This window comes from Phycodurus eques, chromosome 5 (genome assembly GCF_024500275.1).
Source record: "Phycodurus eques isolate BA_2022a chromosome 5, UOR_Pequ_1.1, whole genome shotgun sequence".
NCBI classification, from domain to species: domain Eukaryota; kingdom Metazoa; phylum Chordata; class Actinopteri; order Syngnathiformes; family Syngnathidae; genus Phycodurus; species Phycodurus eques.
In genome coordinates, this window is record NC_084529.1 from 29,344,612 (window position 1) to 29,364,200 (window position 19,589).

The following is a 19,589-nucleotide window of genomic DNA, read 5'->3' on the forward strand; positions in this document are numbered from 1 at the left end:
AACATAGCACACAAATCTAGATTTTATAGAAAAGGCACAACACTGTAATAGAAAAATATTGTAGATAAACAGAAAGCATTGCTTTTCTCTTATTGAATAAGATATTTACATACATAATTATTGAAAGTTGACCTGCAATTTTAGAAATGTAGAAACATTTCGGGAAAACAAGACAAACATGTAAACACTTGAGGATGAAAACCCTCTTTCTAAAAACAAGGATTTGAATTTGACTGAAATGTGGAACCTTAGCCCTTTTGTACACAATGAAAGCAAGCATAACTCGGTCATTTTGGTTGATTCAACGGGCTGTCAAAGCCACTGTCCTGCTGATGTTGTCTCAACTCCGAGAACAGAGGCCCGGTACACACTCCACGCTGCTTTTGTTCCTCCGAGCCCGGCGTGGGTTCTCTGTGTGTGCTCATCTTCGCTTTTGGAGCGAAGGTTTGCGTCCGAGTCTTAGTCTCCTGGGCTATGTCATTATAAACTGTCAGGTCAGATGCGTCCGGGGTGAGACAACCAAACTCGCTCAAGTCAGAGAACGCCTTTGCCAACTCTACTTTCCTTTCCGAGTAGGACGGTCGAGGGATCTGGAGGTCGTCTGAGTCACTGCTGGTCAGGTACCAGCAGGTAGGTTTATCATCCCTGACCGGAGCCTCCTGCGTGAGAGAGGGTTTGTTTGGCGGGTCCCCATGGAAGTGGTTGTCTGCTTGTCCTCCCTGCAGGTATACCTCCCTGCCCTTGCTCCTCAAAGGAGCAAGGCATGAAGAGGTCACTTTGTGAGGGTAGAGTTGTGCGTCTGCTGAGGACTCACATGCACCTCTGTCCTGCTTGCTCGCAAGTTTAGTCCGCACAAGAGTTGTTTTTCTCTCCATATCCAACATCTTCTCCTTGTGGGTTCTATCCTCCATTCTGATGTCAAGAGTCGATGGGTTCTTCAAAAAATCTGTGTTACTCGCTAAAGAGTGGCCAGTGGTGGACACAACTGTCATGCAAGCTGTCAAAACAAGAGAGTTTTAGAATTGTGAGGGAACAAAAACCATTAAGTGTAGCAGAACACTCACTTGGTAAACTGGGATTCTCTCCAGATTTATTTTTTACAGGTGTCTCCAGTACTTTAGCCATGGCCGCTAACTTGCTGGCAGCATTCATTATTTTCTTTTCGGCCCTGCAGAAGATACAAAGACCGCCGCAATTCAGTGGCAGGAAGTAATGCTGCGTTCACACCGAACGCGAATTTAACCATTTGTGCAACGTGATCACATACTGTAGGACGTCAATGCAGTTCGCCTGAATAGGTGCAAATCCGTGCTGGGTTACATGGGTTAGGGTTAGTATAATATATATATATATATATATATATATAATACACTATTTTTTTTTTCCCATTCTTGCTTGAATGGTGTTTCCTAAATCAATTATTAATTACAACAAATACAGGACTTTTGGGGGGCACTGGTTAGAGCGTCTGCCTCACAGTTCTGAGGACCGGGGTTCAATCCCCGGCCCCGCCTGTGTGGAGTTTGCATGTACAGTATTACAAAAGAACACATTCACTCCCATTTACGCGTGCAGTGTCCCTGAACACACCTTGCACACTCACGCAGCTGCTGCTTGCCTGCCTACAGTAGTTTCATTCTAAAGAGCGAAATAGGAAATGCAGCGTAATAAGTGTACATTATTGCCCATGTCTTCATTTATAGTTTTCATACAAGGGAATAAGTATACAACACTCTGGGCTGCTCCATGTGTTGTTGAAGCCTTATAATTTACTCTAACATGCAAGGTGCTTGGCGGCACGGTGTATAACTGGTTAGCACATCTGCCTCACAGCTCTGAGGACCCGGGTTCAAATCCGACCTCGCCTGTGTGGAATTTGCATGTTCTCCCTGTGCCTGCGTGGGCTTTCTCCGAGTACTCCGGTTTCCTCCCACATCCCCAAAACATGCGTGGTAGGTTAATTGAAGACTCTAAATTGCCCGTAGGTGAGAATGTGAGTGCGAATGGTTGTTTGTTTCTATGTGCCCTGCGATTGGCTGGCGACCGTTTCAGAGTGTACCCCACCACTCGCCCAAGGATAGCTGGGAGGGGCTCCAGCAAGCACGTGACCCTTCTGAGGACAAGCAGTACAGAAAATGAATGAATGCAAGGTGTTACTCTTACTAGCATGTCCAAACAGGCCCCACTGCTGGTCACTTAATATTACAGGTGACTCACTGTATACAGGTATTACAGTACGCGAACATCGCAGCAGACCCTACGATGTGACTATTCCATACATCGCGATGATGATGCTCAAACAAAATATCACGCAGGCCTAACTTCTACTGGAATAAGTAAGTACAGAGTGTGAGTACTTTTGCCACCTCTAACTAACTTAAAGGGCAATGATTGAACAAAGAAAACTGACGGCAACCCTGGCGTATTACCCAGTCGTCTTCCCGCTGTCCTCCAGCAATTGCTGCAGGCAGGTCAGGTAATAGTGTCGCATTTTTCGGGCAGTGTCCTGCCTCTCCCGTTGTACCTCAGTGCGGATCAGCTCAGCTGCTCGCTCGTGGCTTTCGTGGACGTAACGCAAAATGTTTCCTGCAAGACAAAGAAGGTCACCCTGGGTAGAGAACATCCTACCTGCCTTTGGGCAAAAGGCAGACTACACCCTGGACTGGTCGCCAGTCCATTACAGGCAGCACATACAGGATAGCACTTACAGTATTTGGTAATAGTGTTAAACCTATTTTTCATTTTAACTGGTGCTGTTTGTAAGGCAGTAATTTCCAACCAAGGTGCCATGGCACACTGGTGTGCTGTGAGATATCATAAGGGGTGCTCACTTACAGGTCATTTGTCCGAAAATGATTATTTGTGAGGCGTGTGACCCAGGACAGCCCCACAACCATCCAGAGCCTTTAGGAATGCTGGGCGCATCTTATCGACCCCGGGGCCCTGCCACTGAGTAGCTTTTTAACCACCTTTGCGACCTCAAATCCAGAGATAGGAGAGCCCGCCTCAGACTACCCAGACTGTGCTTCCTCAGGGAAGGCATGGTCGTGGAATTGAGGAGGTCTTCGAAGTATACTCCCCACCAATTCACAACGTCCTGAGTAAAATTGAGCCACTTGACACACTGTTGATGGCGCGTTCATGGGCTGGTTGCTGGAAAATGCCCTATTGCCGTTGACCAATAGGATTGCATATAGCAACTGGCGCATTGCCTACCTTGCGTGCCATTGCAAACATTTATTCACACGCACAAACCAATGCTTACAGAAGCTTAACAGCATGATTCGACAGAACGCCGGCATGTTTACGTGCAAAAGTTGCTGCTAGCGATAGCTGGCTACATAAAGTTATGTCGGCTGCTTTCGAGGCGTGTTAAGTACGTGAACATTCCTCAAGCGCTCCTTGAACGGACAGCCCAAAACGCCTTCTCTTGAGCACCTGGTGACGACACCACACCTTTTCACCCTGTTTTTGTTGTTTTTCTTCCAACACACGTTGTCACAGTCCATTGTTGTTGTCGCCACCGTAACAGGTATATCCAGCGACGGCGACGCATTATTAGGATTCCCACATAAATTCTAGGCAGGAGACTCCCTGTATTAGTGGCTCCAGGACACGTGCCGCTGCAGTATGATTGGCTGTTGTATACCTGTAGAACACGCCCAATTGCTTGTAGATGAGAAAAGATGTGACTTAAGTGTGGCGGCGTTAATATGTTTCCCACTAACCCTAACCTTAACCCATCCTAAACCTAACCAAACAAACTTCCATCCATCCATTTTCTTTACCGCATCTCCTCACTAGGGTCGCGGGTGTGCCGGAGCCTATCCGGCTATCTTCGGGCGAGAGGCGGGGGTCCACCTTGAACTGGTCGCCAGCCAATCGCAGACCATAACAAACTTATTTGTTTTTATTTCGTACAAATGTGATGCATGTTTGGGATGCTCATCTCGTTACATCTGCGTAGCCTGCCCTTAACCCGATGCAGGAGCCAATCATATAGCAGTGGGCGTGTCCTGACTAGAAACTATGTGGGAATCCTAATAACGCACCGGTAACATGTTTTCTGGTCCCGCCTCCTGTTTGATTTGACAAGATAAAGCCAAGTGATCGTAAAAGACAGGATCCGGCGATATCGTAATAAATGTGTCGGGTTGTCAGTGGCTGACCGAGATATGGCAAGATTCTGACATAGTACTATCGTGAAAGAACAAATTTGTCTTGTAGTCTGAACCAGGCATTAACAGCAGAAGCCAACAGAGGAGCGAGCAGAGCTGGTGTGACCGGAGGGGGAAGCACCGCTGTCACGGTGGACTAAGAGCTGAGCTAAATAGCAAAGCCCCTTCAGGACGCCGCTCCTATCCATCTTCACACATTATGCTGTACATTACTGCAGTTGTCAAAATTTTACTGTTTATATATTTTTAAATTACTGCTGCATAAGTATAAAAACTACATTCATGCATTTTTATTAATTACATCTTTAAATTTATACTCCAAATGCTGCGCTGAACCAAATGCAACTAAATTGAATTCTGTACACACTTGTGCAAACTTGATTAACAATGAAGTCAATATAAATCTAAAGTATAATTTGTATTTATTATATTAAGATTATTTTTCAGGGTCTTGTATTTTTTAATTTTTTTTTTTTTTTTAAATCTGTTTTTCGCATACCTACTGTGGCTGAGTATTGTTCCGTGTTTGAATTATATAACTTGACTGAAGCCATTTGTAACATTCCATACAACAAAGTAAGTAAAACGTATGCATGATTTGTACTGATATTGGATCAGAAGTGAAAAAGTTATATCAGGACGTCCCTCTGTCTTGGCTCAATTAAGGATGGGAAACACTGTTTTAAGGTGTATGCAATGTCTTTCTGATATGTAAGATTTTGGAAGGCGGACTTAATTTCCCCATGGACAAAAATAAATAAAATAAAATCACATTTATTTATTTGCACCATCACTGCCAGATCACAGAGGAACAATACTTCACCAACCTTTGATTTCTTCAACAGTCATCAAGTACTGCTGCTGCATCTCTTCCAAGCCTTCTTTAAGATTTTGTTGATGGTTTAAAGTCCTGAAAAGGACAACATAAGACTTTAGTTCCTTGAAACAAAAGTAAAACCACACACACGTGAGTAAAAACACAAAGATTTGGTATGGTGCATCTATAATCTCACAAGATTAATCACAACACACAAATATATGTATTGTATACTCTATGTTCAGGCACGTGCAGAGAGACTTTCGGGGACGGATGATCAAGCCCCCCCCCCCAAAAAAAGAGGCACCTATCAACAATAATGGAGATCAATGTCGGCGCCAAAGCACATCCGAAGGGAGGACATTCGGTAGTCGCGGGGGTGGGCGACATTTTACCGCTGAAAAAACGTGCGTGATTTGCACGCGCAGCAACCACCCTGTGCTGTGGTCTGAAAACGCGTTGCTCACATTCTCATATATTGCTCTGGAGGCGCCAAATGCTAGGCTAAGTTTGAAAGCGGCCAGCTCCCTAATGATTAGATGAGTGTATACAGTACTTTGACAGGAAGGGACGAGAGTACAGTATATGCAAATGATCAAAAAACGTATTTATTTTTATTTTGTTTGGATTTACTTTAATCTTTATCCAATTGTTAGTCATGGAAATAACTCGATTTATACTTCAATTATATATAAAGACTGGTATATAAACCTCATCAGACTATCATACAGTTCAAGACCAACCTTTGATTTCAAATTATAAACTAAATTTGGGTAGCCAAAGATAATGATCATGAATTTGGGGGGGGGGGGGTTCAATTAGGGCCGCCGATATTTGTCAACTGTGGGCCAGTGAAGCCCTGTGATACAAACAAACTTGACAATGAGCCTATACTATTATGCCAATGAAGTCAAATTGACAGCTTTTCCAATTGATCAATCACTCTTTTGTATGCTGCTCTACAGACTATGCAGGGGAGTCAAACTCATTGCACTTCAGTAGCCAAATGCAGTACAGCCCAATTTGATGTCAAAGGGGCCAGAGCACGGAATGTATACCATACTTAATCTAATAATAATAATAATAATAATAATATGTTTTTGCCTTTGTTTTAAAGCAAAACAAGTACATTAGGAAAATCTTCAGTTGGTAGACATGGTCGTCTACTGCCCGAAGGGTTGGTGGTTCGAATCCCGGCTCCAACTGTCCGCTGTCAAAATGTCCTTGGGTAAGACTTGCCTCCAGGTCGGCATTGTACAGTCGTGCTCACCATTATTGGCACCCCTTGATTTTTTGTATAACCTGTATAATATATTTTCTTAAGATATGGAAATGCACCAAACTTATAGTATATCATCAGAATATTTTCATTGGAGGTCCAAAGTAATTTAAGAAAAAAATTTTTCTCCCAATTTACATCTTGTAATTTCAATGAAAAAAGAAAAAAACAAAACAGAATGTGCAGCAATATTGGCACCCCTCTTTAATATTTGGTTGCACACCCTTTGGCAGTGTTGAGAGCCTCCAAACGTCTCCATCTATAAGCTTTTGGCACTTCTCAGGTGGATGTGCGCTTTGGATGTATGTCTTGCTGGAGGACCCATGTTATTCGCTTTAAACCAAGTTTTCTTCCATAGGTCAGACATTTCACTCTAAAATCTCTTGATAATTTTCTGATTTCATGATGCCTGTGATACGGTCAAGGCCTCCAGTACCAGATGCAGAAAAGCAACCCCACAGCATAATGGACCCTCCACAAATCCTTGATGTTGGCAGGGTGTTCTTTTCCTTAAAAGCTTCACTGTGCCGTCTGTAAACACACAGTTTGTGTCCATCGCTAAAAAGCTCTATTTTTCTTTCATCTCTCCATAAAATATTGTTTATCATTTGCTGTTTTGTATCAAACAAGTTCTCTATAGAAAAATGTTTCACTTGATTCATCTCTTCATGGGATATTCCACATTTAGTACTTCAACATTATGGGTCCAAATAATGTTGAGCACAACTGTAAATGAGAAACTGTTCTCAGTTACCTTATCTAGTTTAACAAAGCAATTTTATTATTTTACAAAACAACCTCAGATGTCTTGAGAAATTTTGGCTTCAGTTTGTCATCTACACGTGTGCATACTAACTGGTCACAATGTTTGTATTCTAAGGCACAAAACAAAGTCAAGTATTTGGAACTGAAAACTAGAGTATTGCACTTTAAAATGATCCTTAGTCCCCCCCACCACATCCATCCATCCATTCACTTCTCCACACCAGGGTCGCGGGCGTGCTGGAGCCTATCCCAGCTGTCATCGGGCAGGAGGCGGGGAACACCCTGAACTGGTTGCCAGCCAATCGCAGGGCACATAGAAACCATTTGCACTCACAGTCATGCCTACGGGCAATTTAGAGTCTCCAATTAATGCATGTTTTTGGGATGTGGGAGGAAACCGGAGTGCCCGGAGAAAACCCACGCAGGCACGGGAAGAACATGCAAACTCCACACAGGAGGGGCCGGGGATTGAACCCGGGTCCTCAGAACTGTGAGGCTGACGCTCTAACCAGTCGGCCACCGTTGCAATATCGCAATAATTTTAAAAGGTGAAGACAATTTGCAATTTTGGTATTTACGCAAGAAACATGAAGTGGATGCACATGATTTGGTTTCGCGAGCCACATAAAATGATGTGGCGGGCCGAATGTGGCCCCCGGGCCACCAGTTTGATAGCTGTGCCCCAGTGGGACGTTTTTGTTCCACGGGCCGCATGTTTGACACCACCAATATAGTTTCCAAAAATACTTGTAAACTTCAAATGTTTAAGTATAACTACTTGCAATACAATATCACCTTGAGTACATGTGACTTTTGGCCAGGATGTGGCAATGATAAAACACGGACATTCTACTGCAAATTGTTTTTGTGCTCATGCTTTTTTTTTTTTTTCTATCTTCATGCTTTCACATCAAAATAATTGAGATTTTAAATGAAATACAACTGGTGAGCTTGTTTAATTTGCAAAACTGTCTTTAAACGATCTGCCTCTGTCTGTCTGCTGCAGCTAGCCTGTATGTTCTCTGTTCATTAACATGACAACTTATTAGTAAACAGCAAGACAAGACTATACAAACCTATAGGCTACACTTTTGTGTTGTCTGACCTCCCCTTCCGTTTTTTGGGTGCGTTTAGGAAACGTTGGTTCCGTAGCCACGTAATGGTCTAACATTTTTTTGTGGAGTATTGTGGCATTGCACAGTCCTTCCTAACGGTTCACCTGTGGTTCTGATTCGCAGTAGGAACAGTGTGCATGCAAGAGCAAGTAGGGTGGCGTCCTGCAGAGGGTCAGTGTACTCCCTGCAACTGGAGGGTCACTGGTTCGTATCAATGCCCGAGTGCATGTTGTTGTTGTGTCCCTGGGTAAGACACTTAATCCACAGTCTACAAATGAATGTGGTTGGATGTTTGTCGGACGGGCCGTAGGCGCAGAATGATCACGCTTCTATTAGACTGCCCCAGGGGCAGCTGTGGCTACACTAGTAGCTTACCACCACCACGATGTGACTGTGGAGTGAATGAATAATGCATGCAATTGTAAAGAATCTTTGAATTCCTTGAAAAATGCTATATACATAAGTCAAAGGCATTACTACTATTAAGTCTCTCAGGAAGTCAAATAAATGTTATCCAAAACAGATATCCCAATAATTTGGGGGGAAATTGATGACAGAGAGTTTTTTTTAAATTGATGAATGGAGAAAAAAAAAAAAAAAAAAAAAAAGGCTCCAGGCATGAGGGCACTTTTCTCATCCAGGGCAAAAGGGCTAATTGCTGGAGCACCACTAGGGGTCTCTCTCTCTCTCTCTCTCTCTCTCTCTCTCTCTCCACGTGCCTGTATACTGTATGTTCATGAATGTACAGATAAGTCTATTATTGTAGGTGTAGCTTGCTGTGGTACTGTGGTGTAGAATTAATCATTCAATGCAGGTAATCATGCTATTACATCTTTGCTGTATGATACAAACCACAATCACAATAAACATTGCTAAATGAATATCTCACTGACAGAGTTAGTGGCTTATACAGCTCTTGTATTGAATCTCTCACATGGCACAGATGTACCTATGAAGTGTCCAGAGAGTGAGAAAATTCTCACAAACCAATCGGATGGATTCATGAAAATACAGGGTCTTGTTTTTTTAATGTGTCTATAGTCTACTGTCAAAACAAATGCTCAAGAAGATATATTCTCCGTCAACAAGTAGTCTTACAGTCTTAATTAAATTAAAGGTTGTTCGATGCAGTACTGAAATATTTGCCATTATAATATTGGCATGCATTATTTGTGTACAGTATATACAGTACTGTGGCAATAACCACTAAAATCATCACAAACCCAGCAGCTTCGTTGTTTTGCTTCACTTCCTCCAGTTGTCGCAGATGTTCCTCCTTTGCCTTTTGTAATCTGCTCTCATGTTCATCTATGATAAAGAGTGTTGATTAACACAACAAACATCGGGATATAATTCAATGTCGTTTTGTGAAACATTACCTTTGAGTTTCTGCATGGTCGTTTTGTGTTCCCAGACGCTGTGCTGGAACTGACGGCAAGCTTTCTCCAAGTGCTTCTGTAGCTCCTGTTTTTTTTTCTGCATCTTACTGGTGGTTTCTGCGCACTCCTTCCTGCTGCAGGCCTGCCCTCCCATCTGTGCCAAAGAGTCTAGACAGGGTAGAGTATCGTGCCACGTACTGCAAATGTTTTATTGTAGAAATATTTCACTTTCAATCCACTGAAAAACCAATGAGGGATTTCCTACTTTGCATTTTGTTGATTTCTCTTTCATGCTGTTCTTGTGTTTCTCGTAACACGCAGCTCAGCTGAGCCTCACTTATCTGTGGGGAAAGAAAAGAAAAAAAAGAAAAAAGAAAACCCCTAATGGTAAAGCAGCTCATTCATATCATTTTTATGTTTCAATCAATGCAGGATAAGATAACTTAACTCTTGGTGGAAAAGTGAAGGAATGCATGATTATTAACAGACAGAAACATACTTTCTTCCAATCCTTCTTGGCCTGTGACACCGCTCTCTCAACAATTTCTATGCAGCAACTTTGAATCACGTGCGTTATGTCGCCTTCTGACATTCGGTCTCGCTCGCTCGCTTCGACGCTCTGCTGAACAGTCCAGGAACTCCCGAGAAGGTGCGTCTGAACCTCCGCAAGGCCACTTTGAAGTTCCGCAAGGAAATCTTCCCTCATCTGTCGTCTCTGGGCGTGTTCCTTCTCAGCCCGCTGACATCTCCACTCGTCCTCTCTAGCCCTCATGGTCTGCTGATGCTGGGCCTCCATTTGCAGGAGCAGCTCCTTCTTTTGGAGGTCAGTCTCCTCTCTGGCCTGCAGCAAAGCCAACTCCAGCTTCTTTTGCTGCTCCTGTAGTTTGGTTTGGTACATTTGGTCACTGCGAGTTTGTACAACAGACATCTCTTGCTGCTTGTCTCTTTTCCAGGCTGCTCTAGCTCCAGCTAGTTCAGCTTTCAGCAGAGCAGCTTGCTCCCTCCTTAACTCCTCCAATTGACACTGGAGAGTCACTAACTTCCCTTGGAGCTCCTCAGCCGTCCCGCAGATTTCACCCTGTTGCTGTTCTTTCTGCTGCTTTTGCCACTGCTCCTCTGCTGCCCTCAGAGCCTGGGTTACCTGGCACATTTTCAACAAGCGGCAGAAGTATTTTTTTTAAACTTTTTTTTCTAGAGTTCAAAACAAATCTCTTCCCATATTATAGGTATTCACAGTCTGGGAAGTAGTTTATGCTGCTAAAATACAAAATTATGAGGCCATTTGAGCCAATCAGAAGAGTGAGGAACATTTTCTCAAAGAAGTACAACAATGGAAAAAGTAGTAGAAAAACTATTTTGACTATCACACTTGAAAACTGGATTCCCTTAAGTGGTAGCTGAGGGCCATTTACTTGCTCAACTGCTGATAATATTAAAGGTTAGTCCTGCGCAACAGGCCTATCCCAGCTGACTTTGGAGAGGAAGGGTACACTAGTTTACAGACAATTGCAGAGCACATACAGACAAAAGACAATTTTAAAAGATTGTTTGGAATGTGGGAAGAAGCCGGAGAGGAATCCCACGCAAGCATGGGGAGAACATGCCAACTCCACACAGGAGGGCTAAAGCAGAGAGTCAAAGCACTCATGCACCGAGCTGCCCTGGATTTAGAACATAACATAATAATATCCACCCATCATTGTCCTTTTCAGGGTTGTGGGTGAGGTGGAGCACCTTCTTTGAATAGCTCTGAAATATTGACAGCTTAATTTTTTGTTTCTGTTTTGATGTTTGGTTTATTCAATATGATGTCTTGGCAATTCTAATATGACAATCATGAAGGGACGGTTTTATTTACAGAAAATTCCCGGTATAAATTGAATCCCTTCATTGTAATGGTACATATATCAAGTATTTCCGAATGTGTTGTATGGTCCTTTAGCAAAGCTAAATTGATATAATGTAGATATGTCATTTTGAAAACATTGTGCAGATCTGTGCAAAAATCTAAATTCAAATGTCTAAATCAGATGTGAACTGTGTGGCTGTGTATTATTTTCTCTCCAGACACTTATTAATTTGCCTGCCAATTTGATGTTTAAAATTGGTTACTCTCCGCTGTAATGCGGTTCCAGCCTGACGTCTGTGAAAAGTGTACTGTATCACCCAAGCACTTAATTCACGTGTTTCGAGACGACATGTCACGATAGTTTAGCAGTTAACATGGCTTCGCCGTCTTCTCCTGTTAATTACACCATACTATCCCTTCGCGATAAGGATACCCGTCAGAAGTTATTCGCAGACATGGAGGCAATGATTAGTGTTAGAGGAGCGGCTTTACACTGTGTTTAGTCAAGCTAGGCATCTAGCTGAAGCGTGTAGCTAGCTGGTGTAGAGCAAAATAGTACAGGGCATTCCCAGATAGAAACCGAACAGCGGAAAGCAGGGAGGATGGCTGATTGTTTTTTTAAAAACAAGAATGTGTTGATTTCATCTTATGTATTTATTAAATTTATACTGTCCCAGTCGGGCCAGTGTCTGTAAGGTACACGGTGGCCCGAGATAGCGCCATTTGGGTCGGTTAATGTCGGACCCTGTGGAAATTTGAATAAATATCCTGAATACATAATCCGATGTATTATTATATAACTGTTTAGACAGCCTTTCTCATGCTATTGACAGTGGCTCCAAACCTTTTGAATAGTAGTACACTTTTGACTATAAACAAAATGCATACCGATAGTGGTCATATTATTAACATGTTGTTGTTGTTGGTTATTCAAATGTGTTTTACCTTTTGTTCCATGTATTCTTTTTGTAGCTCTTCCCAGTTCTCCTTCTCTCTTTGCAGAGAGGCTTGGTATTCCGGTAATGAAGTCAAATCCTCAATCCAGCGGTTATAGGTCCTGGTCACTGCCCCTTCAACCTGTAACAAGCACATTTCCATTTACTTCTAGATTGTGCATTGTCACGCATTCATGAATTGTTTTCACAATCCTTAGTACTGACACTGTATAATTACCAACCTTATTGGCCAAGTCCTCTAGATGTTTGTCTTGAGTATCTTTCTGGACTTGTTTCTTGGCTTCCTCTACTGCTTGATGTTTGACTTTTTCAGCTTCCACTTGTAGCTGCTGTCTCTGGGCACAGAGCCTGGAGTTCAAATCCTCAACAGTAATCATCAAACCATTAGCATCCACCTCCTCTGTCTGGCAGGTTCTGTCAGAGGTCTTTGAGTGTTTTTCTCGCCTGGCTTCCTCCAATCTCAGAGTCCAGATCATCTCCTTCTGCACAGAATCAGAACCCAAAAAACGGGTGTGTACTACTTGCTATTAGGGATCTGACAAAGGTAGTTAGTCATACCTGATGGTGCTCTTCCTCCCAAGCAGCCTTGGCCAAAGCTACTTGAGAGTTCACCTGCTGCTGGATCTCAGCCTCCTTCTCCCTGGACCAGAGAGCCTTGACCTGGGTTATGGAGGCCTGATGTTGTGCCATGAGTTCAGCCCTTAGGTTCTCTACATTTGTACTGTTCTCCTCTCTTTTCTGTTGATAAACAAGTGTATTAGAGAAATTTTATATATATATATATATATATATATATATATACATACACATATACAGTGTAAAATGTCATGCATTTGTTAATTTTTAGTGAAACAGATTTCATTTAACCCTTTGATTTAGCATCAGTATTGTGCCTGCATAGAATCAAATACAACACTGTACATCATTTCATTTTAGCTTTAAGTTAATTTAATTGTGGTGCACAAATCCATTGTATCTATTGCTGTCTTGCCTGTCATTATTTAAAACTACATTTAAAAAGGGAGTCATGAGTATAAGCATATATTTTACCAATCATTCAATATCATGTATAGGGGTGCTCATGACATAACATAAAAGCAGGGGAACCCCCATCTCTTTCCAAAGGTCACACACGCAGAAATGCTTGTATACCATGTGCTTTCTGAAGTCGGTGTGAACTGCCATTTTTGTTTGAGCTTTTTCTCTTGTCTATGTTAGCGAGGAAGGTAAACAATTGCATTTTTGTTTCATTAATACTGGTGTTAAATTTGATTACTTTCCCAGTGACAAATGTCATGTATTCATGTTATGTCCTGGACACCCTGAGAAGGGCCATAACATAAGGGAGCAACACATTTTGTTAAGCTATATGACAGGGTATACCTCTTTTCCTGTCCTCTGTGCATTTTCCCTCTCTCTATTTTGGACTTTTTCCTCCAGCAGATCCTTTTCCTTGCAGAGAGAGATGTAACACTCTTGCACATCCAACAGCTTGTCATTAATTTCAGATAGCTGAGTGCTGGGCAGGAAACAAAGCTGAGTGAGTTCCACTTTTCAAAACAGTACAAACCTTAAAGTGACACCATGGGCACGTACTTTAGATGTTGGGAGTCTTGCTCGTGTTGTGCAGTCAAATATTCCACCTGAGCCTTATGTTCCACTGTCAGCTCTGACCTGACTCTGTTCACCACATCATCCCAATGCTGCTGATGAATCCGCTCAGATCTCCATTAAGAAAGAGACACTATTAATGAATAGATTCAAAAAGAGTAAACACTTCATTTCCTCCTTTGTGTCTTACCGCTCGACAGCCTCCTGCCTCTCTTGGTCAAACTCCTTGATCATCGCTCCCATTTTGATGCGGACCTCCAAGTTAGCAGATCGGAGTTTCTCCTCACTCTGCTGCAGCTCTATAATTTTCTTTTCTTGCACCTAGAGTATGAAAACAAGAAGAGCAACAAACCTCTTTATCTTGATGGAACAAACACAACCACAACATTTGAAAAATTGTTGACAACCAACCTCCACTTGATCCTGCAAGCATTTTTTGTCTTCCTTTAGTTTCACTAACTCATTCTGGTCCTCTCCAGTCCAGTTTTGATGTTGTATCTGGCTGGACTGTCTAACCTATGGACATGCATGCTTTTTTGAAACTTGAATCATTCATTTCAGCGCGAAGATTTTAATCACAGGTCTCACCGATAAGCTGAGCTTCGCTTCATCTAATTGGGTCTGCAGCTCCTTCACTTGGGCGCAACTCTTTTGCAGTTCCTCCTGCAAATGACTGAACTTCTGCCGCTTTGCCTTTAAACACCCCAAGCAACGCTGCATCTCCACTTTTAGCTGTCGCAAAGCTTCATCCTCAGGCAGCTTTGAGTCTGACAGGTTGGCTAAAGCCATGCTGATCATGCAGAGGAAGAAAGGTATGAGAGAACTATTTGAGTGTATATTTAATTTTCAAAAACAAACAGGATGAGGACCAATGCTGAGAATGACTATGGGCGAGTACCTGTGGAGAGAACCATTTTTAAAGGTGGTTTTCTTCAAGCCTAATGCCAAACAGGAATCAGAAAGTTGGTTCTCGCAGTCACCGTTCGCCTTCAATGCAATAACGCCATGCTTTAAAGCAGATTCATATAGCATAATCTGCTCCTTCAAGTCGGCAAGATCCTCCTTCAGGGTAAAAAAAAAAAAAAAAATGTTTTAAGAAACATGAACATAGGGACAAGGTCCAAAATACTATAGATAATAATAACATGTTGAAAAGCTTTTATTGCTATGGAAAAAATATTTTTGTTTATCAATTTTTCGAAACCCTGTTTTGGGCAATAATTTGAATAAAAGTTCTAAGTACTAAATCACTGTGTAATTTTATGCTTTTCCACCCCAAATTTTAAAACACTTAACTCCCTATACAGAGGCATATTTTGACGTTTTGAACAAGTAATTATGTGTATAAAAGATCACTCGCGCCTTGTGGGAAAGCAGAAATCCTATTGTAGCACCCTGCATATTGTTCATGAGTCTGTAGTTTCCGATTGTCCAGGGGGCTGTGAAGGTAACATGACGCGTGTACAGAAAGCGAGGGGGGGGGGGGGGGGGGGATGTTTGGGAAAAGAACTGTTGGTTACCGCGCTCTTAGATGATATCTCTCCATGACAGTGCTAGTTAATGTTCTTTCCCCTGAACCTCCCTTGGTGATAACAACACAGTGCTATTGAGGCGAAGATGAGTGATTCATAATGCGTTGACACCAGACACAATGAGAGCTTTTGCCACTGAGGCTCGGTAGCATAATAAAATAGCATGCACCAAGCAATCAACGGCAGTAGTACCCCGAAAGCAGGGTGGTTGGGCAACTGTTCAATGTGGACGTGCTTGTTTTTACAACACAGTGTTTATCTCATCGAATTAATTTAAGAAATTTGTACTCACTTTTACGGCTTGAATGTGTCAGCGTTGAGCGATTTCCAGAACAAACTGTGGACGTTCCCTGACATTTGACAGCTCTGCACCAATCAGCGCTCGCCCTTCTGTTTACCTCTGCCTGCCACGCAGTTTTAATTTCTGTTATCAATCCACGCGCTTATCGAGTTACGAGAAACAAAAGGGTTCAATCTTTGTTTTAAGGGAGGCTGAAAACTCAGAAAAAGGTTTTAGCTAGGGTTGTAAACTTTTATAACATGCTTTGCATATTGTAGAGATGGAAATTGAGGAATGCATCGCCAAAAGGCCTCATTTTGCATTGCATTTGGCGATGCGATACCAGATATTTCGGACACTGTAGAGACATGATTAAGTGCTTCTCTTAAAGTGATAAAACTGAATGGCAAACCTGTAAGACTCTGTTCATATCTTCATTTAGAACCTTGGCTGTTTGAGCCTGCTGTAGTTTGATCTGGATTTTATTCATTTCCTGCACAGAACCTGGAGAATAAACAAAACTCACAGTAAAGAAAAAGAAAAAGCTTGGCGAACGCTGTTCATACGTATGACAACTTTGTTTTGGCTCACTAGTTTCTAGCAGCTTGGCACATTGCTGCTGAATCTCCTCCAGACGCTGAGTGAGAGCATTGACCACTCTGCCTCGGTCTAGTTGCTCTTCTTCTCTTTGCCGCTCCAACTGTTTTACCTGCTCGCGGAACCTCTGACTAGTATCCATCTGAAAGTATGTCATGACGAGAAGAGCAGGTACATTATTGGATAAACCATATTAAAGCAATCAGTCTAAAGATAATTATGAAGACATTAGAAATGCATCCTTTTTCACTGGATAGCACCAAACCGCACATTGTATTTATTAGTATATGCAAGATAGTTTCCTCAAGCCAGAACTCAGGAAATAAACAATATGGAGAAAAAAATTAAGACAGACATTGAACAAAATCAATTTATTAATTTTTAGAGTTTGGGCTACACCCTCAGTTCGCCTGGACCTCATAAACGCTTTTCTGCATAGGCAACAAAGAAAGTCTTCCGTGAAGACCAAAATCCAGATGGTATTGCCTCTGCTTCTATATTTTCCTCCATTTCCATTTTAGTGAACCAAAACAATATGGATGATATTCTTTTTGTATTCATCGCATTGCAAGTAGGCTCTGATATCTTTTGGTGTTCAATAAGTGCAGTTTATTTGGACTACTGAAAAAAGGGCTTCCATTAGAACAAAAACATAGAAAGTAGATAAAGAGAGACTCTTGTCCATTTGAAAGAGAGAAAACCCAAACCTGTTCATCCAGAGCTTGCGATCTCGCGTCAAGCTGCTGCTGTAAGACTAAGAATGCGGCCTGATGCTGCTCCTTGATGACCGTAACATCTCTGTCGTGCTGCTCACGTGCTTTGGACAGAGTGTCCGAATGACACAGCTCCAACATCTGCTGCTTCATACTGTCAACAGCGGCCTCGGCCACCCTCTGCTTCTTTGTGTTCTGAAATCATTAAAACTTCAGATCAAAGATTTCTGACAATGTAGTAAAATATGTCACCGCATCAAGCTATACAAACTCAAACAGAATTTATTGTGACTGGTTGCAGCTTTATTAACAGTAACTCTCTCTTAAACTGAACAACACAGCTGAAAGACACGTACTACTGAGAGCTCATACTGCTTACCTCCTGGTCTCTCGCAATCAAGGTCTGTATTTGCTGCTCCAGCACCTTCACTTTGCTTTGCAATTTAACCTCACGCTCTTTGGCTTCTTCTTGGTGTCGACTTGACTCCTTAAGACTCACAGCAAAGCCATTTTTCTCATCTAAGCATAAATAAATCAAGACTTAATCATAGCGTAGTGCCCTACAGCATCTGCAGACAGTGAGCTGCATCTTAGCCATCAGATGGGGAAGATATGAAGATTAAAAAAAAAAACACCCTTGTTTTAGTCCATGTAATATCAAGTTTAAGTTGTTTCCTCTTCTCGGGGCGAAAACATAAAAGGTGATGAAGAACAGTGTTACCATTTCTACTGGCTTCATATTAGAGGCCAATTCCAACATGACAAGATTTCCTAAAAATGACAGTCTGACAAAATGCCAAGTCTGGGGGGATGGCCACTTCCAGCTGAGTACAACATAGCACGGATTTTGAAAATTGGATGATGGGTTCCAAGGAAATAGAGTTTTTGTTTGTTTGTTTTTTGAGTGGGGGCGATTACTCAGGGACCCTTTCTCCAACTGGCAGACAGGTTTCAATTAAATATATTCAATAATAGTTACTGTGACATTGTGACAGAAATGGTGTCTATGGCCTTAAAACTCCACTTAAGTAGCACAAATGGGGGATGGAGGGGGGGGGGGGAAAACAAGAGTAGATCAGTGTGGGCTGTAGAACAGGTCATTTACTTTAGTAATTCATTGTTTTTCGTCAATATATTTGTTATGGAGGATTTTAGAGGCATTAGAAGTGTTCATTCCATAATTGTTAGAAAATTGCCCAAAGATGCCAGTCACTATTCATGTTGCCAAGAATAGCATAATATCAAATTCAAACATCAATTTTCAAAGTAAAGACTGAAAAGACAAAATACCCTTGACAACTGCAAGCTGGTGCTCAAGGAATCTGCTTTTGCGCTTCGAATCCTCCAGCTTTTTCTCCAAGTCCTCGATTTGCCTTTGATGAGCCTTGTTTAAGATCTGCAGTTGGGCAAGCTGCTCCTTCTCAGCAGTTTCTAAAAGACAGCAGAAAGTCACTTCAGTCATTGAAACCTCAAACGGTGTTGAAAGCCTGTAAACAACCCAACCTAAAGGGGATCAACGCTCTGCCTCTGTATCCTTGACTAAAAGCGTAACACCTCAGTTGGGAATTAAAAACAGTTGCAATAGAGAGTGAAGCACATTGCAAATCTGAGGATATGGTCAGGTAACATTGGGAGACTTACGTTGTGTTGAGTCAAGGAATACTCTCTGTAGTTGATCAAATGGACGATCTTGGTCTGTCGTCTGCGAGCTCAACATCTGACGCGGAGGAACATGAGGATTGTAGTTGGCTGTGTAGTCATCCACATGTCGCTCCACTGCTCCAGACTTTAGATTCAAAAGAAGCAAACAGCAAACCGTGTGTTTACATTAAGAGTCCGTCTGTATCTTTTCATCCCACTGTAATTATTATTTTTTGTTAAATCAATCCTTTTTATTGTACTTTAAAATAGGCAATTCTTATTTGGGGTATGGACAGTGGGAGGAAAAAGTATGTGAACACTTTGGAATCTTTTAGATTTCTGTATAAATTGCTTTTAAAATAAAAATCATCTAAATCACAAGAATAAACAAACTGTTTTCTTAAACTAATACGACACAAAAAATATGCTTTCATATTTTAGAAAATATGATATAATATAGAAAATAAACATTCACAGGACAGGGAGGAAAAAGTAAGTGAACCCTTTGGCAGCAATAACGGCCAAACGTTTCCAGTAGTTGTAGACCAGATGTGCACAACGTTCAGGATGGATTTTGGAGCATTCCTCTTTACAAAACTGTTGCAGTTCTGCAAGATTCCTCAGATGTCTGCCGTGAATAGCTCTCTTGAGGTCATGCCACAGCATCCCAAGGACAGTTTGGGATTTTTCTAAAAACATAGACTGAGCACGACAAATGCCTCTAAAATACTTTATAAGAAATACATTGATGAAAACAACAATTGAATACTAAAGTAAAACACTACTGCCCACACTGTTCCAAATGTTCGATTTGTGCTATTTAAGTTGAGTTTCAGGGAAAGAGACATCTCAGCATCTCAAGATGCTGTGGCATGAC

The 19,589-nt window shown here is 41.9% G+C and overlaps 1 protein-coding gene across 2 annotated transcripts in view; it reads right to left on the reverse strand.

Annotated features, from left to right (window-relative positions):
* The window catches only part of cep152 (centrosomal protein 152), a 25,895-nt gene continuing 6,306 nt past the window's right edge, over positions 1–19,589 (reverse strand). Inside the window, exons 6-28 of one of the 2 annotated variants that reach the window (XM_061676135.1) lie at positions 18,713–18,857; positions 18,362–18,502; positions 17,451–17,590; positions 17,066–17,266; positions 16,353–16,500; positions 16,174–16,265; positions 14,848–15,011; positions 14,538–14,739; positions 14,361–14,465; positions 14,140–14,270; positions 13,935–14,063; positions 13,722–13,857; positions 12,897–13,076; positions 12,560–12,820; positions 12,328–12,459; positions 10,033–10,674; positions 9,799–9,874; positions 9,534–9,701; positions 9,378–9,462; positions 5,006–5,088; positions 2,430–2,586; positions 1,065–1,168; positions 1–997 (exon numbers count right to left, since the gene is read on the reverse strand). In XM_061676135.1, the coding sequence (XP_061532119.1) occupies positions 288–997; positions 1,065–1,168; positions 2,430–2,586; positions 5,006–5,088; positions 9,378–9,462; positions 9,534–9,701; positions 9,799–9,874; positions 10,033–10,674; positions 12,328–12,459; positions 12,560–12,820; positions 12,897–13,076; positions 13,722–13,857; positions 13,935–14,063; positions 14,140–14,270; positions 14,361–14,465; positions 14,538–14,739; positions 14,848–15,011; positions 16,174–16,265; positions 16,353–16,500; positions 17,066–17,266; positions 17,451–17,590; positions 18,362–18,502; positions 18,713–18,857 (4,332 nt within the window). In that variant the 3' untranslated portion in view covers positions 1–287. Of the gene's footprint in view, positions 998–1,064; positions 1,169–2,429; positions 2,587–5,005; positions 5,089–9,377; positions 9,463–9,533; positions 9,702–9,798; positions 9,875–10,032; positions 10,675–12,327; positions 12,460–12,559; positions 12,821–12,896; positions 13,077–13,721; positions 13,858–13,934; positions 14,064–14,139; positions 14,271–14,360; positions 14,466–14,537; positions 14,773–14,847; positions 15,012–16,173; positions 16,266–16,352; positions 16,501–17,065; positions 17,267–17,450; positions 17,591–18,361; positions 18,503–18,712; positions 18,858–19,589 lie in introns of both variants that reach the window. The other variant, XM_061676133.1, reaches the window with a different exon arrangement.